General features: G+C 38.6%; 1 protein-coding gene across 1 annotated transcript; it reads right to left on the minus strand.

Moving 5' to 3' along the window:
* Positions 1-3: 3 nt before the first annotated feature.
* On the minus strand, positions 4-27,974 carry rab2a (RAB2A, member RAS oncogene family). The gene is made up of 8 exons (XM_038271562.1): positions 27,765-27,974; positions 19,372-19,443; positions 18,259-18,326; positions 15,066-15,148; positions 12,663-12,755; positions 11,411-11,522; positions 5,922-5,990; positions 4-2,542 (listed from the first exon to the last, which is right to left on the minus strand). The coding sequence occupies exons 1-8, from the start codon at positions 27,808-27,810 to the stop codon at positions 2,447-2,449; spliced, it is 639 nt and encodes a 212-aa protein (XP_038127490.1). The 5' UTR covers positions 27,811-27,974; the 3' UTR covers positions 4-2,446.
* Between the last annotated feature and the right edge of the window lie 23 nt (positions 27,975-27,997).

Consider the following 27,997-nt stretch of genomic DNA (forward strand, 5'->3'; position numbering starts at 1 on the left):
AACTTTAGTTTAGAATGTTTTATTATAGTTTATTGTGATAGCATTTTCATTTTTCCTTTTTTTAAGGTTTTATTTTTTCCAAAGAACAAACACAGCAAATAACGTTGAGGGGAAGGAGAAGAGGCAGAAAGAGGAGGTAAGAGCGAGAGAAAGAAGAGAGAGGAGGACCACATACATAAGATAGATCAATCCATAGATAGATAAGTAGGTGGGTAGATAGATACATCAGGTTTGGCTTGATCCTCCCCCTGTAACCCCTGTGGGTTCACACGTACACTCACGCGCGCACACTACATGTTGGTGTACAAAGAATAATCAGCATCAGAATACGATCAATAACCATTTGATATATATTTATTAAGGAATTTAAAAAATAAACTAATATTAGAGAAGAACACACTGCCAAGGAAAACAGATCACTGATGTCAAACCTAAAAGTTACACAGTTAGCCTGAAGAGAACAAAAAAAAAGAAAAAACCCAGCATGGTTAGACAGGAAAATATGTATTCTTCATCTTCGCATGCATACATATACTGTATGCAGGCTGTGTACGTGTGTGCGTGCGTTTGGAGGGGATAGGAAAGAAAAAACAATGCTGTAGGGATTTGTTTTAAATGCCCCAATTCAGAAACAAAAATTGAAACAAGACCTCTTCCTCGATTTATCTCCCAAGGTGTGCGTCTATGCATGGGTAAACGCAGCGCCGGCTAACGCGTTAGTGCTGAAATGCCTATCTGCAGGTAAAGGGTCGCTCATTTATGCAGCTGTCCAGGTCTCTCAGGGGAGGCGGGGTTGGGGAGCTGAAGTTAAGGCAGACAGCTGATTGTAGTTCAGACTATAAGGGGGAAATATTGAGTAAAAACACAAGTAAACAATATTTTGGCATAAGAGTAGGTAGAGCTATTGTTACTGCACAGTCTGGGGAAAAGAAAAAGTGCGATGATGCAGAAGGGGTGAGTGGATAATGAGCAGCCACTAAGCATAATAAAAACAGGCCTGGTTACAATTTAGATTTTAAAGCAGAAAAACAAAACACTGCGGCACTCATCGATCAAGCTCTATTAAGTACACATTATATATGTGGCAGCTAATTCGGGATGGACATCTTAGCTCGTTTAAAAAGGTCGATGCTCAGACATTATCAAACCGAGTCAAAGCCCCCCCCCCCAGCAGAGACAGTCAATACCCCTGCTTGGTCCTGCCAAAAGCCTGATATTCAGATTTGTCACTTCAAAGAAAGGCCACCTCCAACCCGAACAAACCAGGGTGGCGGAGCTCCTCTGGGTTTGAATGAAAGTTATGCTAAAAAGCTGCTCGAAGGCCGTGAGCAGCGTCTTTCTAAGACTCAACTAGACCACAACAGCATGCCACGCTTCATCTTCGACAGCCAACACAGCTACAGAAACCTAGAGCCATATATACACAGAAATGCCTGATAAATACATAAAAAAAAAGTCCTAATTTCTTATCCGTTCATTTTCTTTTTCTTCATGAAGTCAGCCACCGCTCGACAACCTCTAACGTTTTCAGCTTTCCTGCTCAACTCTTCTGTTGCTCTAAAAGGATCCATGTTCACACTCAACAGTTTGGTCTTTTATTCTCTACCCAGGCGGTTTAAAACACTTTCTCCAACAAGTTTTTTTTTTTTGTAGTGTTTATGAAATACAAAAAAAACACGTGTGAGCTGACAAAAAGGACACAAAGATCGCAAAGTAACATGACAAAGATAATCGGGGGGAAGAAAGCATGGTCAAAAAACAAAATGACATGAATTGCATCTTTTTTTTTTCTTTTTTTATACAAATAATACAGAGTAACTTGAATGCCTCCCACACATCCCAAACAGACATCCTGAAATATTTGTGCTGTCCCTACATACACAGGAACAGCATGAAATCTGACTCAGCATGTAAAAACATGTCCTGCTATCAACGCGGTCTTTAAAAATGCGTAAGGATGTGTGTATAGACACAACATGGTGCCTGGTTTATTCTGTAAAGTCAGCCGTTGGGAGTTTTTAATCAAGTCGGCCCACTGCAGCCAATCGCAGCTCTTTGTGGGTTTCAGTTCCTGCAATACACCAACGTCCATTTGAATCTAGAGGAAATTTATCAATTAATTAGCTGAGGAAAAAAAAAAAACTCCTACTAATGCGTTATGTTTGGTTGTTTTCACTCAAATGCTTAAAATCTTTTTTTCCAACCAAAATAAAGGTAAATACTTCTGAACAAAATGTGTAAATCTGCAGGTGAAGCTGACTCCATCCTCACACAGGGATGCTTAAGACACTCAGGATGGATGGATGAAGTGGTAGAGAGAGACGTTAAACTGTTAGTGGGCCTGGACAGTTCTGTAGAAACGCGACGGAGGGTTGGAGAAGGCGAGGAGGAAGAGGAGGAGGAGGAGGAAGGGCTTGGGCTGGAGGAGGCGGTGTGAGGTGGGGCTTCAGCAGCAGCCTCCTCCAGCATGTTGGCCTCCCTGGTTACTGGAGATTGGGGAGTTGGTGGTGGGATGCTGGGGTCCAATTTTAATACCATTAGCCTGCGTGGAGACAAAAACAGAGGCATACGTAAGCTAGATCACATCTGAACAACAACAACAAAAAAAAGAAACTCAACCTCTTAAAAATAAGGTCATTACTTTGGAAAAAAACAACAAAAAACAAAAGTTGAATTAACTGATTCATTAAGTCAAAAATCTTTTTATTGATAATAACTTGCAATACTATATTTTAAACACTTCATTTGAGGTAAAGAGCAATAAAAACTAAGAAATATTTGTGAAAACTTCAAATCCGAAGTAGTATTTTCTTTATCCAAGTTTTTAGTTTCAGCTTTGATATTTACTTCAGGTACTATTTAGAATAAATGTATATATATTATATACATTTATTTCTGGGAGTTGTATGCTGCTATTGTGAAGTAAAAAATGTTCCAGCTGCATATCCAGGGTTGCCTTGATGCACGGTAACCTCATTTTCTTCCTGTATTTCTTTGTTTTTAGCTTCTCCTTAACTTGGATTATCTCCCCTTTCCAAGTGAAGACAGGGTTCCCAACATAATGTTAAAAATTCATTTATGCAAAAACATAAGCAGTGGTGTTATTATATAATAACATCCTAACCATGATTTTTTTATTATTATTATTATTTTTTTTTATTACAAGGTGTTTTTGTACTTTTTAGAAATCCAGAATGTGCTTTTTGTCAATTTACCTGTCAGCAAAATAATCAGGACAAATTCTAGTTAGCTGCGCTTAGTGGTAAATTTGGGTGTAAAGGAAGATTGGTAAGCTTTATGTCGCACAAGCTGTGCGCTGAATTAACCTTTCTTCAATTATTCCCAAATATGTGACCAACTAGAGTTAATAGGCTTCAATTATCTTTAAAATTATGATAGATAAAACTCTGAAATAGAAAAAGTTGACTAATAATTACGGTTTAGTCTGGTTCGGCCATGATTTGAGTTTTAAAAACAGCTCCCATTTTACTTTAAACTATTTCAACAACCTGATTGTAACTTAAAAAATGTTAACCATGTCAGGAAATATGTTAATTGAAAGCACTGTCATAAATGTGCAATTGTATTCACTAAGAGGAAAGAATGACCTCTTGATATTGCTTTCATGGAGCGATTAACAGGGCATGGTGCCTGTGGGGCTTTCTATTAGATCACATCTTAGAGGAAGCAACAGGTGCTGCTGTGCTGCACAAAGGAAGAGGAAACACCAGCAGCAGCAGCAGCAGCACTCAAGGACAACAGGATAAAAAAGAACAGCACATATAAAAGAGGAGTAAGTGAGAAGGAGGCAGGCAGGTGGGTGGTAGGGAGACACTTTCATCTCTCTGAGCTGTAGTGCTCACTTTCCCTCTGTGTTTCATCAGCTCTCTCTCTCTTTCCCGGTGCAGCTGTAGCACAGAGTGGGCCTTACTCACCCTCTCCGTCTGTATATATTTATCTCTCCCTCCCAGTGCAACTCTCCTCCTACACTCAGTAGCAGTAGTGCCTCTGGGAAACACAGTATGCCTTTAAATCACATTTATTGAGCTGAGGCCATGTGTGTGTTTTCTCGTAGCCGCTGCCAACATTTCTGGTGGGGCTTCCCTTTCTCACTTGAAGCTCTGTCAGCTGATGTGGTTTGGCTGGCTGGCCGGCCGGCCTGCCTTCACTCTGTCTAACTCGTACTAATAACAGAAACATTGAGTGGCTCGCCGTCTGGCCAACACCTGCGTTAGCTGGCTGCAGGGCCCAAAGCATTGCAAAACACATGTGGAAACAGTCTGAGGATTCAGACACGGCTCTAATAACTACAACAGCACGCAAAAGAGGCCAGAGAGCCCTAAGATCAACCTTTACTAAACTGTAGAAAGGGCAAACCACAAGGCTCCTATTTAGAGCCACTGGTGATTCACAGACAACATAGAAGATGTGAAGACTCTACAGCAGAACGTGGAGCTGTTGAACAGGCATACGTGGGGAAGAGCTTTACGGACCACTGTTAGGATTTTCACCAGTATTGTAGTACCACACCTTTACTATGTTACATTATTTACTGTAAAGGTGACCTAGTTTCTTTTATTTGAAACAGAAAAGCAACAAAAATTTACTGTGGCAAAAAATCTACAACACAGAATGTACCCATCAGGAAGTGACTATAAGCTGAGATAATGAACTAACATTAAATATTCTATTCCAATAGTGATATGAGCATATGCAAAGAAAAAAATACATTTAGTAGTTGGTTGAGTTAGTGGAGAAAAAATGGAAACTTTACTATAACCAGAATTGGAGGGGAGGGTCAATGTTTTCTTAATTAAAAAAGCAATAATAAGCCTGTCCGGTGAAAGAAGTGGCATTATGAGCATCAGCGGTGCGCCTAAGCAGACAGCATATGGGCTGCATGCTACACATCTTCACAGTGACGGAGACAAGAAACAGGGAAACAACCAGGACCATACATCAGTTCTCATTTAAAAAGTTGCTGCAGTTGTTTTGCTTTTAACTTCCACATCTACATAACGTTTCTTTACGTCCTAAAAACTCAACACAATGACGGGTGATGCATAAAGATTACAGTGTGAGGCTGAAAGAATGGAAGGAATGAAGAAGCTAGCTATGCAGGCTAATCTGCAGATAAACTTGTTGTTAAATGACTACTTCCTTACAACTAAAAGGTAAACAACTGCTAACTTTGAGCCGTCAGTTGAGGTGAAAGTAAACCGTCTGTGACCTTATTTTTGATGCAGGGGTCTCGTTATAGTCAGCACTCTGGTTCCCATGGGGGAGCTACAGTTATTGGCTGTATGCAGATGCAAGTTCGACGTGTTCTGCATTGCCTTAATCTTTCTAACTCGCAGTTTGCTTTCGTTCCGACCATCTTCATGTGGAAGTAATCGGATTAACATCTCAGCTCAATGACTGGCTGCACAACTAAACTTTTCTGCTTCCTTTGCTGTTCCATAGATAGAAATTTGGCTGACAGTGACTGGGCTGACAGGCAGCTTACAGGCTGACTGGCTGAGCGAGTGTTTGTTTTCTTGCTGAATGACCGAGACCTTGTGGGACGTGAGGAATTTATGAGCTGGCAAAATGCCGAGAGAGAGAGAGAGAGAGAGAGAGAGAGAGAGAGCAAAGGAAGGGAAGAGTGGAAGTGGAAAATAGAGCAGAGGAAAGGAGGAACTAAGGGAGTTTTGCTTGGCTGGAGTCAAAGGAAGGAGGGAGGTTTTTTTTTCCTCCCCCTCTTTTTCTGAGGCTAGAGGGAGCGTGGCAAACCACACACACAGCTGGAAATCCAAGCTGAAGAGAAAGAGGGAACAGAACAAAGACTGGAAAAGAGAGGAAGAAAGGCCACAAATAAAGAGGACACGAATACAGCAGCTTAAAGGGAAAGATAGGAAAGCAGAGCGTTCAGTGTGCCTTACCTCATTGTTGATATCAAACACGCCCTCCTGGATCTTCTCATAGATCTCCTTGGCTGTGTTGATGAAAGCCTAAAACGGAGACAGGAAGCGAGACAGATGAAGGAAAGAGATTCAATTCATATTTCTGTACCGGCCCCTACAAATAAGCTTGTACAGCTCTGATGGAGTTCTCAATTTCAACAAAGTTCTCTTAAACAAAAAAAATAAGAAATAAAAACAGCCACCAGGCCTTTGAACCTCTGCACTCTGGACTTTAACATTTCTGTCAGGCCTTTCTCTCAGAGCCTTGTTAAAAACTTTAACCTGGCATTTCACAGTAAACACACCACCCTTGATCATAAAACAACACATTTACAGTTGGATGTGTATGTTTTGTGGAATATTTTATCTGGGTGTGGCAGCTGTCAGTTAAGTAATGCAGACTTCCTGGTTAACTGCTAAAAATTCACCAACTATGCATGTGAGGGAAAAGAAAAACACCCTGCAGACAGCAATAAACCCCAGCCATTGTTGTGAGAACACAGGCATGCATTTCCAGTTTTTGCATCTATGTGCTCTTAGCTTTTTCATACGCACATATCAGATAACAAAAAATATTTCGTAAGGCCACAAAATGACGAGCGTTTTTAGCAGATAACTTAAAAAAATAGGAACCTTTTGAACATTTAAACGACCCTGCATTATTATAAAGGCAAGTAAAGAGTAATCTTTAAGAGGCTCTTTTGGGAAAAATGGGATTTAAATAAAGAAGTTATGGGTCCCTTTACCTTCCCGGCACATATTTACATATGAGATAAAACAAACATGTTTAGTATGCAGAGAGAGAACTAATGCCTGTCCAAGCTTAGTATAAAAGCTGAAACAGGTTAGAGGAGATGCTGCGTATTTCATCCTGCCATTTTGTTCCTCTCTAGTGTTTAGTCAGTTTGTATCCAAGTCATTCAGGAGCTGAACATTTTGTACTGATCCAGCATAACCTTGTATTCCCCTTGGGGCTATTATTAATACTATAATATTATCTACCACCAGAGTGTCACTTTGACCCATGAGGTTCAATCAGGGGTCTGAATATATCATATTTCAGAAGACAGAAATTTGTATCCCCCTGAACAAAAATAAATAAAAACAAAAAAAATAAAAACATCCATAATATTTTACATAAAGGGAACGGAAGAATTTATCAAAGAATTGCTCTGGAGTTATAAAATACAGAGCCTGCTGAATAGCACCTAATAGATTTAATGCACTTTTATTAGTTTGCATCTTTTAAACAGAAAAGTGATTTGAGCTTCATTCGTTAGTTTTAGCATCACAAGCAGGGAAATATATAATTTGAGTGAGATCTTTGTCTTGTTCTGCTAATGTTAAGCGCATGCGTGTCTGCTAAGTTTAACAAAAAAAAAAAGTAACAACAAAAATACTACACAGCTACTATTATAATTTTTCTGTTTAATGAACATTATTGTGAAAAGTTGAGTCTTCATGTTGTTAGCATCTTGTTTAGCATGCATCTATTAGGATGACACATTTAACCCTTTTTTATAACGTCAGGAAGGATTAGGTCACTTTGGTTTAAACACCTGTCACCCGTTCTATTTTTTCTGATCACCTGAGAAGGAAAGTTCTTGGTTGAAAATCATAGTTCAGTTTGACTAAACAAATTCACAACATGTTTTATAAAGCTGATTTATTCAGAGAGCAGATAAAAACTGGGTTCAAGCATACAGCATGCAGGGGTGAGTAAATCTTCCTCACTTCATGCAGAGTAGATGCAGAGAGTGGGATGAGATTAAGAAAGCCATTTCTCTTTTTACAATCAACACTTCTGGTTAAAGTGAGGCTTAGTTTTAAAATGCTAGTGATTCTTTGTCCAGCTTTAAATGACCTGGCTCCTTCTGATGATCCTGAGAGGTCTATAGATGTCTACTTGTTATACCCAGAATCAATTCCACATTAGTTCTTGGTGCTTTTAAACACTAAGGTTCTCTTTAATTCGCTCCTTCAAAACCTCTGGTAAGTAATGTTTCTAAAGCTTTTGGTTATTATGCATTTTCTGATGAGGATTCTTACCCACTTTTTTTTTTCATCTTTACTTCATTCACATCATGATCTTATATGATCTTACTTCTTTATGCTGTCTTGCCTTTAACTAATAGTTTTTATTTATTTTATTATGTCATATTAGGTGTCTTTATTTTCATCTCCGTTCTCGCACATTGGAAATTGGCTTAATAATAAATTTAACCTTTTTGGAGACATTTACTTAAAGATATGAATCTTCCCTATGCCATTAAAAATGAAAGAAAAAAGTAGGACTAAGTTTCTAGCCTAGATCTAGCTGAACATCAAGGGCAAAATAAACGTAGAATATATGTAAAAGCAACACATACATACAATACAGCGTTAAGTTGTGTCAAATCTATTCTCTTTGTGAGAAAGTTCAGCTAATTCCAGGGTGGGTACACCCGTCTGTTGTACCTTATGCTCAGGAAGGATGTTTTGGTTGGACTTTAATAGTTCAACTCTGTTTTTTTTATGTCGTTTAATTTTTTTTGCAATCCAAGCCTTCTTCTCAGCTTTCATAAGTTTAGCGGTTATTAAGGAGCCCCTTGTTACCCAATACAGCTGCATGTTTGTCTAGATCAACAACAGAACAATTGGACATAGATTAACACACAATCCATCTTTTTTTCCCCCACACACACAGACACACACAGTCCCTAACAACACAGAGAGGATCAAAGTTTATTCAATAAAGTGGAATTAAAGATCCCAGAGCGACTGCCCTGTGACTACAGGTATCGATGCTTCTGTCTCCAGGGGCAGGATCTTATGAGTTATGTCTGAAGGATTTAAACTGAAGAACAATAACTGGGATAAACTATATAAGCGACTTCAGCTCTGATTCCTCATTCTAAGGTTTGCAGACGATCTGGGCGGGCTGATTTTAGTACAAACTTGAATGGTAATAATATTTATGACCAATTTTTCTCTTCATTAAAATAATAATAAAAAAGAAACACACGGTGAGAAAGTGACTATATGTCCTGAACTCCTCTCTGGCACCTTGTCAAAAATAGACTGAGCCCAAGGGTGCTCTGTAGTCTACCATGCCCTGTTCCCTCCCGCCCTCTTTGCTTCTTTCTACAGATCACTGCACCTCTCCTTCCTTCCCTCATGTCTTCCAACCCAAGGATGATAAAAAGGAGAGATGAGAGTTACACTAAAAACTAATGGGAAAATATCTTGCGGAAAGATAAAGAAAAATTAACAGGAGAGCACAGGAGGACAGGGAGATGAGAAAGGAGAGGAGAAGTGGGCGGCGGCGGTGGATCTTTGTGAAGGATTTAGGAGAGGGCAGGGAGATGAGACGATGAAAGCATGCTTGCAGGATCTCTCCGTCTGTCTCTAAAGACCATCCCATCAACCCTAGTGTCCACCCACAGACCCTGACGACGAACTTCGCACACTGATTGGCTGCTGGATGTCGCTGAGGGAAGGTGGGGTGGAAGTTATGAATATGTATGAACTTTAACTGGTTGATATACTGCTGGAAAATAGGGGGAGAGATGATGGGGGAAGGAAGGAGGAAGAAATGAATGGAAGAGGGCAGGAAGACATAAATGAGAGGAGGACGTAAGACATACTGAAGGAGGGGAGAGCAAGGAAAGGATGACGAGCAGGGAAGGGGGAGGTGAAGTGGGAGAGGTAAAGAGCAAATGATGGACGTCGAGGGATAAGGAGGGATGGAGCGGGGAGAGATGAAGGGAAGGGAGGAGAAGAGCGGTATCAGGAGGATTCAGAGGAGACTAATGAGACAAATTAATCATAACACACACTCAAATGGGCACACACACACACACACACACACACACACACACACACACACACACACACACACACACACAGACACCCCTCCCCCTAAATCTTAACCCCAGAAGAGTGCTGCTCAACAGTGCTGTGGGTGTGAGCGTTTGTATGACAGACTGGTCTAGAGGAGGATGGGGAAGAAGGAAAAAAATCTATGTAAAAACAGAAAGAGAGAGAGAGATGTTCCTCTGGGTGGCATGCTGTGCCGTGTAGGGTAGGATTAGTCCTGTGATTGGATAAGTGAGAAAGGGGTCCCAGAGGAGCTGGCCTTGCATTCACTGCGACAACACCGGGGTGTGTCTGTTTGCGGGGCGGAGCCGTGCATTCAGCGTGCTAACTGCACTTCAAGATGCTAATGTGATGCTTGTGAGGTTAAGCTCCATCACTGTCATCCCCACTGCTGCAGCTCTACGGCATGGACTTTGACTAAACTTGACATTACATTCTAATGACAGATACCCTGAAAGAAGCGCCAATCAATTGGCCAGAGATTTAACCTAATCTGCTGATAAAATATTTTTCCATAGTTATTAAATACTAAAAAAACTAAAAAACAGCCACTAGGTTTGATCCAGAATAAATTAAAAATAATACTTTTTTACAAGTTTAGGGACATATAGGGTATTTTAATGTATAAATAGAGATAATATTGCAATACCTTCATTTTTTGTTTGAATCAAAACTCCTACAGCCATTAGGTATCTGCAGCTAGATTTATTTTTTTCAATTTTTATAAAAAACTGAAAAAACAAAACAAAACCCTGAAATTGTGAAAATGGGAACTACCAAGTCAGACTGCAAAGAAAATCAGGAATTAGTAAAGGCCAGGAGACGCCTGAATGGGATTGTATCTGTAACACTTTAAAGTGTATAACAGGCACATCCTAAATAGTTGTTATAAAAACAATGAATCGTTATGCACATTAGACTACTTTAAACAAGACCTTGCTTGATCTGCTGTTTTAAGTGAAGAAAAAAAAATGTTTCAGGGGGTTAAATGAGATCTGATATGTCGGTGTACTGCATCTATTTTTGTGTATGAAAAGGAAGACCGCAGGACAGAACATCGACAAGCTAATTATTAGAAATTTGGTCTCAAAACTTAAGTTAAACCAAAACAAAAATGCTAATATCTACAAGAACTAAAAAATAGGGTAATGTTATCACAGATTTTATTTTACCTTCTCAGAAAATGTAACGTTTAATAACCAACAGTAAATGAATCACCCGTTATTTTTTTTATCCGTAACAGAAAATGTTTGATGACTTCACAGACTGCCTGATATAAATCTGAGATGTACTCCAAGTGTTCAGAGAAATCCTTCGACGGCAGCTCTCTGTTCCAGACAGAGCTCTAATTCTGCAGCTACAGATGTCAACAGGCAGCACCGATAACTGTGAAAGAACGGATAATGGCTGTGAAATGGTGGTGCGGCCTGAGATCTATTTGTCTGGACTGAAAAGAGCTGTTTGGCATTAGGGTTGACCTGTATGGAGCGGCGTATATTTCCCAATGACAGGTGGTGTTTAAAGCCGTTTGGCACTCCGCTTCAGGTAAGCTGGTAACCTTAATCCAGTCATTAGGGTGGCCATCATCAACTGCTAGTGTGCTTAATTACCTCCTCTACATTAGAGGCAGTCTTGGCTGAGGTCTCCATAAATACGAGCCCATGTTCTCTGGCAAAAGCTTCACCTTCTTCTTTTTTCACCTCTCTCCTCGACTCAAGGTCACTAAAAAAAAACAAAACAAAAAACAAACAAATTAGGTGAATTCATGGGGGGAAAAAATTTAGCACATATGAAGCTCTATAATGCAACGTTAAAACATTTCTAGAATCTGTCCACATTCTGTCAGGATGCACCCACAAACAATGTATTTTACTGGCATGTTGATAAATGAGCACTAAGTAGTGCATATTGTAAAGCAGAGGGAAAGTATGCATGATTTGACATTCGTTAGAACAGTGTGCAGTTGTAGCCATCTTCCCTGAGTAAGTTGTTCATAGAACCATGTTTCCCTAGAGTCACAGCTATCGTTCTAATCTTGCATATGCAGGACTAAAAGGTTGCTTTTTTTCTTGCAAAGTAAATCAGTCCAGTTGGATTGTGGATTTGCAAGTCTTGATTGCATGTCTAGAGTTTGACTGGAGGAAGAGATGAGCTGTTTTGATCCATGGCAATCTCCACAGCATGATGCCTTCACCACCATGTTCTACTGTGGAGATGATGTGTTCAGGGTGAACTTATCTCAGCTGAGTCTTTAGTGTCTCCTAAATAGTGTCACTAAGTTGATCCTTCATGTGAAATGCAAGTCTAACCCATCAAAGGTGGAGGTTGTAACATAGATTGTGGCCAATGTTTAAGCCGTATGAAAACCTTTAAAAGTTACTTTGAATAATCCTAAAAAAAATCTGACTTCACTTACTGAGACTACTTTAGTTCAAAATAATTAATATCTGGAGATTTCTTGTGTCTAAGCTATGGTTGTACCGAAAGAGTGCACTCAGACTTGTGATTAAAAACCATTTTCTAACAGTTGTGTCCTCTGCTTTTAGCTGACTGATATCTCCATGTAAGTTTAATAATGAACTCAGCCTGGAAACTTATTTTTCCGACATAAGAGCATTATATAACCTCCAGCAGAGCCAGCAGCACCCCTAACACCAGCTGATTTCAGATCAGCTTAAATGGCAGAAAACTGTATCTCGCACAATGTCTACGTGCATGTAGAGAGTGTTTGGCTAAAAACAAATAAGAAGGTGGAGTTTAATAAAAAGATATTTTCAATCATTGGTGCCTACAGCCACACATTGCTGATGGTCCAGCCTTAAGTAGGCCAGTATGTACCCATCATGAAAAACATGGTTTTACCTCTTGTTGCCAATGAGCATGATGACCATATTGGAGTTGGAATGTTGGCGGGCGTCCTCTAACCAGGTCGTCAAGTGGTTGAAGGTGTCCCTTCTGTTGAGCAAGCACAGATTTGTGGTTTCAGTCTGACTGCCCTTTGAAACTACGAGCATAACAGAAAAACAATCAGCTGTTATAAATACACACACACCCACAGAAATTAAAGTAGTAACAGATTTTACTTTCTCTTGAAAACTGTTAAGTGATGTCTCACTTCCTCTTTAAGAGCTTGAAACCATTTAGAGGAGAAGAAATACGCATCTTGTTATCTTCTGCAGATTTAAAAAGAAACATTCAAAACGTTTTCCGTCTTAATTGAATCCAGGTTCCTCTTATTTTCCTATATTTTTGTTTTATTTTCCTTTATTTTAATCATGTAAAGCAATTTGCATCATCTTTGTACTGAATTGTGCTATACAAATACATTTGCCTTGCCTTAAAAAAAACATGGCTTGTTTTAAGCAACATTTAATGTTTTTAAGACCTCATATATGGAGAGACTCATGCAGGAAGTTTATTGCATTAGATGATTATTGCATTGCAGTAGAACATGCATCTGCAGTCGCTCCTTCCTATTTAGAGGCGTTCTGTGCAGCGCAAACAGAAATGAAAGACAGGAAATTAATGACAATAGAGATTGATGTGCAGCGAAGATTGTTTTCAAGGATTGTTTGTTTAAAAACCACATGGGGAGAAAAAAAAAAAGTCTTCAACTTGTAACAAGGCCATAAGACAACTGTTTCTCCCCCAGGAAGATCCACTTCCTCTTTTTAAAATGGTGCTAGATGTTCCCTTCACAAATGCTACACACTCATGATCGAGTTAGAGTATAAACTTTTTGACTTCAGAGAGCATATTACAATAAATTGCATCTTTTCCTTCCACTGTTCAGACACTTAAAGTATTTTCGCTGTTAGTTTCAATAAATTTCCAAATTATATCTGGAAACTAATGAAATGTTTAGTCTCAGTTGAAATTATTTAATGAGTTCCTAAAAAATTAGATTTACCAGCTGGTTGGATAATAATCCTCTTTTCAGTGTTTTATGAATGAAATGCTGACTTTGACTGAAATATTCTAAGACCTGTTCCTCTAACACATGGTGTTCCTCAGGGGCTACATTCTTTAACCTGACATTTTCTCAACTATGTTGTCCAGAGGGAACGTTCCAAATTCATTTTAGTTTCTCCTTTGACTTTTAGCTCTATGAACCGATACAGTTATATGATCTGATTAGATGTATCTACTTGAGTGGGATAAATTATGCTGGTATTAACCGAACTGATTTGAATTATATTCAGGCTATCTTGAATTTTGGATAAACAGACACGAAATGGGCAGGTTTGTCTTTTACAGGGTACAAGATGACACTGGTTGAGTTACGAAAAATTTAGTTTAACAGAATGGAATAAAGATAAATGATGTTCAGGTCTGTTCTTCAAGGAACCATTCATTTCTAAATACTAAGTGCTTAACATAATGCTATAAGGAGATTATGCAAAGAAGCATCAGATAAACTTTAGGCCAATGAGACATTTCATTTCAACATGGCCTGAGTTCATCAACATCTTGTATATGTTTTGTATCACTCTATAGAATAAAAGAAGGGAGATTTAATGCAAGAAAATACATGTAATCAGCCTTTTTGATCCTGAAAAACCCCACAACCTTGCTTTGTAGCTTTCTGCAGCATCACCAAATCATTCCAATGGAGAATGTCGAATATAATAACTAAGACCCCTGAAAAGCCATTGCATATGTCTACTACCATAAGCATTTCTCTTTACCATTAAAAAATTACAGAATTTCTATCTAAACACCATCAGGTATTTTTTTTTTATTTATTTTTTTACTTCAAGTTCAAAATAGTTTTATTTTGAAGTACCTGTGAAATCTCAAGATCCCGACAGGATAAAGTGTCAGCTGAAAGCAGAGCCTAGAAACGTAGAGTTGCTCAACAGAAAGTTGTGTGACTCATATTGTTCATTTAGATAAGTTGTTCTAGATGTACACTGAACATCATAAAGTTGAGGAGTATCAGCTAGTTTAGACATGTCTGCTTTAGCAGCAGGGTGGAGAGAACTGGATGTAAGAACAAATTGAGAGCAAGTATGAGGAGGGGGGGGTGGCAGGAAGGAAGAAAAGGTATATATGTTGCCACGCTTGCAGACACTTTATTTTTCTATTTACTTATTGGTTTGGAAACCTTCTTGGTTTGTGGGTTTTAGCATCCACGTATATGACTCCTTTTTCATGAATCACATATAGCTGCTGACAATTAGCCTGCTGGTGTTGAAAGATAGAAGTAAAAGCCTTTTCAGGGTTCCTAAATGCATCCTAATTGTGTTTGATTGGATGGATTACCTTGTGATGTCATAGACTAGCAGTGCTCCTGCTGCTCCTCTGTAGTAAGACCTGGTGATGGACCGGAACGACTCCTGACCAGCCTACACAGAAACATGCAGAGGTCAGAGAAATGGAAAATATACCTTATAAACTCAAATGTTCACATATGTAAATGCTTTGCTTTGTTGACTGAGCTGTAAACTCATCTCTTATTGATAAGGGATTTGCATTCAGTATGATGATAAAATGTATTTAGGAGTCCCTGTATAAAGTCCAGTTCCAGGTTTTCAGTGGCTGAGGAGACAGAGCAGAGCCTGTAACTGGATACAAAGGAGTTCTGTCTTTCAGTCTCCACATCCCCGTCACCAAGTCCCTACTCCTTCTCTGCTAGCATGTATGACTTTCCAGTTTATGCTAAACAAAGAAGGTCACATAAGCTGTAGTGTTGAAGAATGCAGATTAGACATGCAGCCATCATGACGGTCCATCCAGCTCACCAAGTCACCTTGGACTTTCACTTCCTCTTCCATTATTACCCCTCCATTGTCTCACCTTTCCTTTGTCTTCCTGCCATCACTCATCTTTTTACTCTCCCTCTCTATGAATCTTCCCTCTTTCCATCATTCTTTTCCCCATACCCCCCCATCTCAAAGTCTATTCATTCTTTGGCTCCGTTCAGTTGTACATTAACAATGTTGTCTGTGTTCTTCCAGGCCACAGAGGGAAACAAAACAGCGCTCTATCCTAGCAGCTGCAAGTCCTGCTCTGCTCTGACCTCATCTGAAAAGCCAGACAGTCAGACAGACACACAAGCAGGCAGCATAGAGTCAATGAATCATTCAGCAAGTCAGAGCAGCAGGCAGCTAGTTTGTCTCATGGGGGGGAGGGGGGAGATCTGCACACCTAGTCGGTCCCCTAACCAGCTACCTGAAGAGCGAGGAAGATAATGGGCTAGTGCACCAAACATCAAACCAGCGAGTCGATGAGCAGCCAGTAAGTTTTTCAGAGAGCAGTCGAGCAGCCTGTGATGCTATTAGTGAATAAATGATAAATAAGAGTGGAGGAGAGGGAACGCTGTGTCTGTCTGCCATCTGGCCAACAGGCTTTTGTGCTGAAACACACACACTTATTCATATGGCAAGTGCAGCCCACACAATGGTCCAAATGCTTCCTCTGTTAGGTTTCTGGTGCCGGTGTATGATTGCACAAGTCCCACCAAGAAACAGAAGCTGAACCTGGCAGGGTTTCAGTTTGACCATTATTCTTCAGCACCTGGATGGTCAGGGTGTCTAACACGGTTCAAGACAGCCAGAGACACCAGGCCTGGGTCAGATACATTGGAGGCCTTTGGCTCTGATCCTCCTACTGTTTGCTTTTCGATGGACCTATAACTCCACCTGCTGGTCAGCTGCGTTACTGCGGGTACAAAAGATTTTAATCATAAGGATTGGCTCCCTACACGGTTTGGTTAAGAAATATTCAGAAGGCTTGAAAAAATGGGCAGCGAGGAAAACAACAAAGGGCTTTTTAGATTAGAATAAAAAAAAAACATGCAATATAGCAGCTGTAAGCAATTTGTTTTATCTGAAGGTGAATCACTAACAATAATCTGAAGTCTAACAAAAATTCCTCTTGGATAAAAACATCAGTAAAAGATGTTTTTGCTGTTAAAACCCTTAACTTTTTAGAAAAAGAATTTTATTAGGGACAAAAAAGGTGCAGACTGAGAATATATGCATGAGCGTGGGCACAAAAGTCAGGGGGCCAAACACATGCAGGACTTTGTCATGTTGGAGTTGCTGATATTTGCTTTGGGAAATTAAAAGGTCATTCCAACACACCTCATAAATCATAAAAAAAAAAGACTTTCGCCATATAACAGAGGATAAAGAACAACCGAATCCACCCATAATGTGTGTTTTTGCTTTTAACCTGTAAACAGTCGTGCTGAACGTAGAAAAGACAGTGGTCTTTTAAAAACAAAAGGTGGGGATCAAAGTCTGGCTAACTCAGTTTGTTGCTTAAAATAGTTTTAGGTTAGCCTAGTAAACTAGCCCCACCCACTAGAACTGGCGGGCCAATCACAACGCAGAGATGTTTTTTGAAGTTCTGGATACAAAGCTGGCAGGGGTTTGAGGGCGTGACGACAAAGCTGTGCAATGCTGGAGAAAGCACAACATGGAAGATGACAACAACTATTGAACAGTTCTCGTTTGACTCAGCTTTGGAATCAGCTTTGGAAGGATTAGACTTGGGGTTTTCGTTCTTCATTTTTAAGAAGGACGCATTCGCCATTTTACCGTCAGGCTGTTTGTTTACACTCCCCCACCAGCTTTCTGTCAGGCTTATTATGTCACAGTCAGTTGCGCTCATTGGTAAGCGAGTTAACCAATAGGCACAGACAGAGGTTTGAAAAACATTAATCGGGGCCAGACTAAATTACACATTTAATCTCATATTTAGTTTGGTTTATAAGGCTAATTTTAGGTGTCAAATCCAGAATTATTACTTCTTTGTTTTAAACTTGCATCAAGCTGTGATATGACCTCTATGGCTGGCAGAAATTATTCAGAACTTCTTACCCAGAAAACCTATTTTAAATGTCGCTCTCATATCATAAATCATTTACAGGAATCAGAACATTCACCTATTCTTGGTTGGTTTATCTTTGCTGTTTTACGCTATGAGCATTGACAGAAGTAATTAATTATCTACCTCCGAGATATTCTTTGTAAAACAAAATTATTTCTTTTTTTCTTGCATGTCTATCTGGTGGTGGACAGACCCATCATGCTGACAACAAGCCGAGTCCTTGGAACTGACAGTGAGGTACTGGACTCCTAGGAACCCAAGTCTTCAATGGAAGAACAAACTAAATCAGGTTAAGTGGTAACTTTGATATTAGACTTTCTGTAAAGTCAAAGGCATGAGCCTGGGGGGAAGATACAACTTACCCAATCAAAGGCAAATAATGTTGATATGACTATGAATAATTCTGTATCATTTAAACCTTATAAAATACATTTAGATACATTATATTTATATACAAATAGAAGCAGAAATTAAAACATTACCAATATGTTTAACACCTAATTTATGATATTATCGAACCAGCCTTGCAGGTTAGTAGATCAGCAGGTTGTTTACCTAGAGTCCCTTTATATGAGGCCACAATGGGGGAAAGCAGAACAACATTCAATAGATTATTTACCGTATCCCAGATCTGCAATTTGATCTGTTTGCCATCTATAGTGATCATCCTTGCTCCAAACTCCACACCTAAACAGGTGGGGGGAAAAAACACAAAAACACAGAGGAATGAGACCTAAGTATGCTTGGACCTAAAGGAGGAATGCAGAAAAATAAAAGAAAAAGTCACAAAAATATGCACATGAAAAATATTAAAAAGATATCTGAATAACTTCTGTAAACGTTTTCTGTAAAAATGTCAGTTTAATTCATGCAACAATAAAATAACTGTATTCTGAGTGATCTGTGTTGGTTTTATGCTACTCAAAGTGCTAAAGTTGTCTTCTGCTTGTAAAGCAAATACTGGCACTGACACAGCCTGAAGAGTTGTTTAAAAATCTGTTTGCACAGGAGGTGTAGTCATGCTTTGAAAGATGAGCTCTGGTTCCCAGGCTTATATCAAAGGTGTGGTGCTTCTAATGCACATACAATACAAAATGCTAAAGGCTGCCCTTTCAATGTGGATATAACTACAATTAGAAATGAGTTGACTAAAATGGAAGGTAGCATCACATTCAGGCCTTTCATTAGAAGCTTAAAGCTAAATCGAATCAGCCATTTAAATAAAAACTTTTTAAAACACTTGCAATGTTAAAACTCTTACATTAATAATGTTTAAAGTAAAAGTATCAACAGTAGAAAATAAAAGAGAAAATATGTAAAAATGTTTTTGTTATTGCTATTCTGGAGCAGACATTTGATCAATATACAGATCTGCTTTTAAGGTCACACTCAGTGATCATCAGCATTTTAAAGATTGAGAGCATTTATATCACTTAAAGGATATAATAAAAGCTTGTCAAACTTTGGTTTGCTTTTCTTTGGATGTGATCTGATCTGTCTGAATGATCAGCACAGCTTTGAACATCTATACAAAACTTTATTTAGAGCAAATAATCTATTCTGTAACAGAAAACATATACAAATAACTGAACTAAGAGCACAGTTGTCTGCCTGTTGGCACCGACTCAAATCATTTATGCACTATAATAATGAAAGGGGCTTGAGTTACCAAGTAATTAGTGATTAATACGAATCACAACACTTAGCAGGCTAGAGTCATTTCCTTTCTTACCGATAGTGAGGTCGTGAACTGGCTGAAACCTCTTGTCTGTGAACTGTAGTAATAGACATGACTTTCCCACACCTACAGAAAAAGAAAGGAGGAAGACATTGATCAAAAAACATCTCCTAACAAGGGTAAACAAATTGGGAAAAACTGATAAACTACATCATAAATGCAGAATTTATCACACAATACACAGAGATCTGTTAGGCTTTGTAAGTGAGAGTGACTTTTAAAAATAAAATCCATGCATTCTCAATAGAAACCAGCATCCACTGCAGCAGGGATCTCACACTTGTTCACCAGCTTCCTACTACTGATAAATACTATTAAGTAGAGTGACCAACTGGCTGCTTCCAATGAGTGTTTGTCACCACTGTTTCTTTTTTCCCCCTCTCTTAAAAAAGGACATCAATGAATCTGCTTGTGATTAGCACCACCCTGCTCTAAACTTCAGTTCTGGAAGATGATTTATGCTAAAACACTTCAACTACAAAGAGGTAAACTACAGCATCAATATTCTGTGCTTTGCCATAATCAGGTCATTTATTACAACACCCAAACAACACAGTGCATGACTGCGTTACATTTATTTGACTACAGAGGTTGCAAGTGGGGACCTCCAAACACATTCTGCTGCAATTATCAGCTGCCTTCAGATATATGATTTCTGTAACACCTGACATACTATAAGCAGCAAGTCATTCTTTGGAATAGGGTCAAAATATTGAATACTAAAGGTGCTTTCTACAAAAACAGCATAGTAACCACTGATATGCTGAATTAAAAGACATATTATGTCCAATGTAACCATATTCTCCCTTATTTAATGCATGGCTCCTGAGCTACCAAGGAGGAAAGCTTTGCGACTGCAATATAGCATGCATTGATTGATACTCAGCAGCTCTATTAGAAAACAAGTATTATCTATATTTAAAAGTGTGTGGGTGAAATGATGGGGAAAAGGTGTGGATAGACTTGTAATGAGTCTGAAAAGGAGAGACACACATGGAGGTGACAGAGCAACATGATGCAGCTCCTCTGTGGTTTCCAAGGATCACAGCTGCCAGGCAGTGGTGTTGCTAAGCAGGCGAAGCTTGATGACAATGATAAGGGACACGGTGGGATCCACTAAGTCAAAGTATAAAATCATCAGCTCTATCAGTCTCATGTGGATGGTCAGTCATTATGGGACTTTCTTCTATAGTTGGGGGTTGAAAACTTCTACCATGTTCTTCTCAGCTGATCGAACCAGCAACATTTTTTATCAAACTATTCTTGTGTCTTTTCACGTTGCATTTCTGGCCAAGCAGGAAAGTATGGACATTAAGTGAACCTAACAATGAAAGTCTGCTGGGCTGTGATTTAGCTATAAAAGCTCCTTTAACCCGATCCAAGCTGTGGCAAGAACACATCATCATACCAAACCAAAAAAGGGTCTGTGGAAACACAGGAAGATAAAAGGGAGTTTTCTGCAGTTTTAGAGCTCAGACCGAGGATTTTTACTTTTATATAACACAAAAGGCAAATGCAAAAGCCACGTGCAGAGCATATCCGGACACATTAGCTTAAAGCATCCAGCCATGCGTCACTAACTGGGCCTTAACTTGATACTGGTACAAAGATCAGACCTACTCTGTAAGGAGCAGAAGGAATAAAAGGTCAAACATTTTGCCAAATAAGCACTTAAGAATTACAATTAAATTTAGCAGATGTGTATTCTATGGAGTTATTATGCCCATTTATAGATATTACAAAATAAATATTAAAACCAAGTGTATTAATGAGATCTCGCAGCCATATGGATGATTTTGATCATATATATATATCTTTCGTGCTTTAAATTATAACTTTAAATGTTTATGTCCTTTTATTTTTTTCTTCATGGATATACTGAGAAATCTGACCTGCCTTTGCCTTGAAATGACGTGTTACAAAAACCGTGGATATAAACGAAATAAACTGAAATTGTTGTAATCAGACATCAGACTAAATAAATAATACCTTCTGACATTTAAATTCAGATTTCAAACCCTTTTGGGAGCAAATCTAACATATTTTAAGAGACCCCGGTATTTTAAGTATACTAGCTCGGATCAACAGAAGACAATTGTTAAGCATCTTTTTGATCAAGGATGATTAACACCACAGCGGTAAGACCGAGTTTGAGATGTTCATGGATAGCAGGGGAAAATAATCAGCTTAAAGCAGCGTATTCACCCACTTAAAACTTGTGAAATGTCTTTTTAAAATAAAATCTTGGAAGAAAGAAGACAATCAGCTTATGCTTCTCTGATGCTAACCCAATGGTTCACTGTGGCGCCAATATGGTTTTATGTTTTTCACTGGTTTGTGTGCTAGGACTGATTAAAAAAACCCTAAAACAAAGTTACCTAAGGAATTTAACACAGAAAAGCTTGTAATGTTTTTATTGGCTGTTGTTCTCCATGAGCCCGCCCCTTACTGCTGAGATAAACTGGCTCTGTTTCTTCAGTCTTGGGACCAGAGTTTAGGCAGTGGAAACACAAAGAAAAAGCTCTAGAACTAGCCAAGCGCTGGAACTAGTGATGCACCGATACCAGCATCGTTATCGGCCTGATACCAGTGTGAAGGACTTGTTCCTGGAAAAACAAGCCGATTCTCTGAACCGATACCACTTCTATATTTGACAAAGATCAGGGTATCAAAACAATTAAGTTTACTCTAGCTGCAGCTGTCAAAGGGCAGTTCCCTGTTGGAAAAAAAGCCCCTCTCTACTTAAAATGTCAGAAATCGTACTCGATTAGAAGAAATCTTGTATCAGGATATGCCTAACTGGAACCAGCATGGTAGAAAATATCGAGAACTGGATCTTTTAATAAAAAATAAATTAACTCATGTCAAAATAAAACACAACGTATGTGGAAAATTTAAGTAAAGCAAACATTTGCTCTTTACACAAGGACATTCAGTCAGTAGGATTTACCATTTTCCATAACCAAGGCTCAAATGTAGTCATAGCAACTACTCCCTTATTACAAAATCCTTACAAGCTCTCCAAATACTTGGACACATTTGTAGAAGCGAGTGCTTTGCTTATGGACATTCCCAAACAAACATTTAAAGAGCCGCTTTTACATAATGTGTTGACAGCCTTAAACAAAAGATCCATTTAGGAAGACATTAGAATATAAAATAGTTTTCAGTTGAAGTAAAATGCTCATACTCAGCAGCTGAAACAGTGTCAGCCAGTAGGAGTGTTAGACGGCTAAAGAGTTTGAAAATCAAATTGTGACTAATGTGCTGTAAAAAAGAAAATAAAGGCATCAAACAAGAAGGAGGGTGATTAACAGCTGTGTTGTTTGGGCTTATTTTAGATACGTTGCTTTTAACTAAGTGGCAGCCTGAAAATAATGGGGGGGAATTCAGATTTAATTAAGTCCCATTTACAAAACAGGGCGTTTAAGATAAGAGCTTAAATTGTTCACAAGCTGATGTTATGCATTAAAGCGTGTATCAAGAACTGGTTCATTCAGGTGGATGTGTCAGTTTTCAGCAGGCCTATGTGTTACTGCTCTGCTATGCAACCTGAAGCTTAGCAAGGTCAGCAGACTGCATCGCAATCCCTGCTGAGAAGTCCAGCATGCTGTCAGTCCAGATAACACTTTCTCATCTCTGTGCTTTAACCAAGCAGCCTTTGCCCAAGTCTCACAAACTTGAACAAATGGAAACACACTCATTAGGGTCTACATTTATTCTCTACATGTTTTTATTCTCCTCTACTATTCTCAGATGACATTATAATAACATAGCCCTCCTGATTTTCAGGCTGGGCCTTCGGAAACCACAAAGGAAGTGAAATCATGTGACAACTGTGAACCACATAGATGACTCAGTAGAATATCCACTTCTTGACAGTGACTTACTTCTCTTTGGAAAATGACGTCTTGCTAAACGGAGCTTAAAAATAGCCGGAAACAAACATTAGAAATCATATCGGAAAGTGATAAACTGTCTAAAATGTTCCCTCTCATACTTTTTATTTACATACTAGTGGGAACATACAAAAAAATTGTCAGGGAGAGATTGATTATTGTAAAGTGAAGTGAAATGATTTGACATTCAAATTTTGGTTAAGATTTTAAATGATTTCCTTCAAAAAAGACACCCTTTAAAAGTGGTCTAATAATATTTGGGACAATTCCTGTACCATTGCTACTCCAAAACAAAGACATCTACCTTTACTAAACGTGCAAATTTTACAACCAGAACTTCATCAAATCATTAAAAGAAAAAAGCTTGGGGACAAAATGTTGTCGAAGTTAATCAAAGTCAAGGTTAAAATGTCAATATCCAGAAATGTAAGTAAAGCTGGAGCTACATAAAGGGTCAAAGTAAACAAATGTCCAATATCCAAGAGTAAAAGATGAATGAGAGGATGGATTTGAAAGAAAGTGTAGCTACAGACTGACATGAACCAGTTATTTGTGCATTTTTTCCGAATAATCGATTAAAATCGATTGCCAAAGGTTCCTTAAAGAAGATTTTTTACGAAATTAAACCAGGGGGAACTAAAAATTTTCCACTTGAGGAGTTCTGGTTAGATAATCGATTAATCCGATTCATTGTTTCAGCCATAGTAGCAATCCACCTGCCCTGTGCCCTTCAGACTCTGCCACCAACCTAGACTCACCTTAAGTGCGCAGGCAGGCAGGTGAACACATGCCCTCCTGCCCAGCCACCAGATATAGAGGGTAACCTTTCAATGAAGGGGAGGAGTGTCTAGGTTTGGAAGGATACCCAAAAGAGACAGCTTCTCTGCTGTGCTGGTGTATAGACCCCCACCTCCTGCCACAGATGCAGGTAGATCAGAGCATCATCTCACTGGGTCAATCTGATAATTTACATATTAAAGAAAGATATAGACGTCACCTTCCAATATGGAGCGGTGAGCTTAATTAGAAAAGAGGCAAAAAAAGAAGGTATGGGTGTAGCAGGGCGAGATTAAAATCCTTCCGCTCAAACCCTTAATCTGAAATTTAGTGGTAAGGGCATAGAGCTTAGAATCCTGAGGTTGTGACTTCCAAACCCACTCCCACAGACTGCCACTCTGGGTCTCTGAGCAAGACCCTTAACCCCACACTGCTCCCTGAGAGCCCCATGATGGGAGCCCACTTCTCCAAAGGGGGTGGGTTAAATGAGGAGAGTGAATTTAAGCTGTACTTGTGACAGTGTAATGACAATAAAAACACTGGAAATGGAAAGAGGACTGACAAGAGTTTTCCCAGCCTGTTTGGTTGATAAAGTCCCTCCCCCACATGTTGCTGTACAATGTTGAGTCAAAGAAGTTGCTGTATTTGAGTAAAACCCTGATAATCAGGAAACGAATGGAGGGTTACCTTTAAATGTTACTGAGGTAAGACTCCAGACAGAAGGGCCTTAAACCCATGACCCACTTGGAGCAGAATTCCCATTTTTCTGTAGAATAGTTCAATCAATAACTACTTAGTTCTGAATGCCCTAGCTGCTGCCTTACATAATAGAGCAAAGTCTCTCCTCCACGTTGGATGGAAGCCTAAAGGGTGATACACCAAGCGTGCCGTTTGATATTTGCTGGATACAAAAAAACAAACATAATGTAAGGGGGGACAAAAAGACCCAGGCCATTAAGGACTATTTAATGCCTCTATGTAAGACACAAACAGAACACCAACTGACAGTAATGATTTATAAATACTACCCGTCAGAAAAATGTTAAGAAAAGCCGAGGATTAAGACCACTGACAAAGAACAATTTATTTGATTAAAAAAAATTAAGTTCACAGAAGAAATAATCATATCGATGAGATTACTGGACATTACGGAAACTTAAAGTAAAAGTATATATACAATTCAAAATCTTCTTGCTAAGAAATGCGTGTTGTGTCCAAAAATGGTGCATGAGAATAAAATTGTAGAAAAATAAATAAATAAAACAAATACAAAAAAAAACAACAACAACAAAGCAAAATAAAAATTGTGGGAGTCTTCCTCATTCTCCAAGTATAATGACTGTTGAAAAAACATCAAACTGGATCAGTTATCTGATGGAATTTGGTCGACATTCCTAGCCGATCCTGTTGGACAACATGCAGGTAAAGGGTTTGTCTCATGGATGGTATGGGGCCTCTAGATGCGAGTCTATAATCTGAGGGATGTCTAAGGACTTTAGGGAGCTTCTGTACATTTGACATCAGGGGTCAGCCAAACTGCATCACTACTGGGTCAGCAAAACTTTCTTACTACTGATCCTTTTATTTATTCATTAAGCTTAACTCCTACTGGTAACTTTGTACTTTATACAATTTCAGCAAAGCTTTGCCGGCATTTAGGATAACTAGCAAACAATAACCTTTAAAAGTCAGAAAAATATCCCAGAATTCCCCCTAGCTCAGTGGACTTGAGAGAAGCAGAGTGTTCCCCTTCCCCACATGTTGCTTTACGCTGCTGCTAAGCTGCCTCAGAGACAACTACTTAAATTCTTCCTGACAAAACATTTAAAATTTGCTGGTAAAAAATGGATGATACATTTTGTTTTTAAAATAGGGCAGATATTAAGAGTAATTAATAAGCTATTATTAGTAGATTGTAATTATGTTACTCCATAAAGAGCAACACTTCACAAAGCCTAATATTCAGTAAAATTGGTTTCAAAAGCTGATTATTACTAATGCTATCTAATAAAAAAAAGTTAGATGATTTCAGTTATAGTAAGAATTGAGTTTGATATCAGTATACGATTTTTCTTTTTAAACGTGTTATTTTAAGAAATCAAAAAGACCCAGATACAGAGAGCTTCTGCTATCACAATCACAGCTCCATATCATAATGCATTAGTAAGTTAAAGTTAAAAACCTTACAAATTTTAAACTTAAGCTCTCAAGGGCTCATCTAAAAATAATATACTAACCACAATAATTAAAAGAGTGTTTTGCCATATTAAATGCAAAATCTGTCCAATACAACATATTAAAACATTAATACTTTAAAATTTTTATTTTTTTATTTTATCAGTATACGATTTTTCTTTTTAAACGTGTTATTTTAAGAAATCAAAAAGACCCAGATACAGAGAGCTTCTGCTATCACAATCACAGCTCAATATCATAATGCATTAGTAAGTTTAAAACCTTACAAATTTAAACTTGGCTCTCAAGGGCTCATCTAAAAATAATATACTAAACACAATAATTAAAAGAGTGTTTTGCCAAATTAAATTCAAAATCTGTCCAATTCAACATACCGGTATTAAAACATTAAGAATACTTTAAAATTTTAATTTTTTTATTTCTCGCTTAAAGAAAGAAACTCCTTAACATTATATAACTCGGCAGAGAAAATATATCTGGCACTGACAAACCTGAAGTCAGGCTGGAGTCTTGGCAGCAGCTCACCAAGGTATTTATTCCTAGAAATTAAGAGCCAGCACAACATGATGCTGTTTTGCAATAATCCTGAAGTAAACATGTTGTCCATCACCAGTCATCTAACTGGCTAAAATTAGAAAATGGATTTAATAAGTTCTATAACTGATTTCACTTTAGTTCCATTAATTTGTACACTTTGATTGTCAAGCTTTTTCATATGCCAATCAAGGGATAAATTGAACACTGGGTTGTCTAAATTATTTTGTTATTAAACAGCTGTTTAATCAAGGTAATCAGTCTTATTGAATTGTCCCTATTTAAGATACAGGAAAGTTGGAAAATGCACCTGCTTGTATAGAGTACCCCCATCCCACATTAATAAACTGATAATAGTGGTCTTCTCTAATTACAGTGACAGATCAAGATTAAACCCAATCTCAATCTCCAAAATATCAGAAACAATAAAGAATTGAGCTATTTAACGATAAATATAATATAAAATAATAAAAAATAAATCTGTCTCTACGCCATTTCTGTGGAATAGTTTAGGCTTTAGCTCCAGGCCTTCAACACTATGTGGCAAAGCTAACGTCAACCATTACCGGTGGCGAATATACACCAGATATATATATATGTAGTACATTTTTTTTGGGTACGTCTTGAGATCCTATAAAATTGTAATTTGCTGTCGTGACAGCCGTGGCAGTATATTTGCCAAAAGCTAGCAGTTAGCGGGTTTAGCTAACACCCCCACCCTCGACGCAAACGGACATAAGGCCAAACATCCTCCGGTGTAAACAACCAAAAAGCTCCAATAAAAAGCAGGTGATATGTAGTCACTTTTCCTAAGCTGTCAGTGTGTTTATGATACATTCTGGTATGTTAATAAGGGATAATTTGAGCTGTCATCCCACCCCTTGGGTCTTCGCTTTTACCACGTCATTGGACTATCCAACACTGCGGAAACACAACGCTAAGTGCTAGCTGGAAGCTAACTGGGAGCTAACTGCAGCTTACCCGTATCCCCGATGATGATGTATTTGAAGAGATACGCATACGCCATGGCCCCTTGTTGTGGCAGTCAGTCGTCTGAACCGTTACACCTTCGTAAAACCAAACAGGAGCCGTGTGAAAACAGAAGCTATTAGCTTGTTAGCCTGTTTTTTTTTTTCTGTATCGGTGTTCAGTAAGGAACAAAAAACAGCCTGAGCCTCGGCTGTACGTCACAAGGTCCGCCCTCGCCACGCTAC

The sequence above is a fragment of the Cyprinodon tularosa genome, unplaced genomic scaffold, assembly GCF_016077235.1.
Source record: "Cyprinodon tularosa strain WSP-4 unplaced genomic scaffold, ASM1607723v1 ctg12, whole genome shotgun sequence".
In the NCBI taxonomy this organism is placed as follows: Eukaryota; Metazoa; Chordata; class Actinopteri; order Cyprinodontiformes; family Cyprinodontidae; genus Cyprinodon; species Cyprinodon tularosa.

Coding starts and splice junctions, on each gene's coding strand:
- rab2a (XM_038271562.1), bottom strand. CDS start 27,810: ATGGCGTATGCGTATCTCTTCAAATACATCATCATCGGGGATACGG. Junction 18,327..19,371: donor AGTTCACGACCTCACTATCG/GTAAGAAAGGAA, acceptor CCACCTGTTTAG/GTGTGGAGTTTGGAGCAAGG. Junction 12,756..15,065: donor CTAGTCTATGACATCACAAG/GTAATCCATCCA, acceptor CTTGCTCAACAG/AAGGGACACCTTCAACCACT.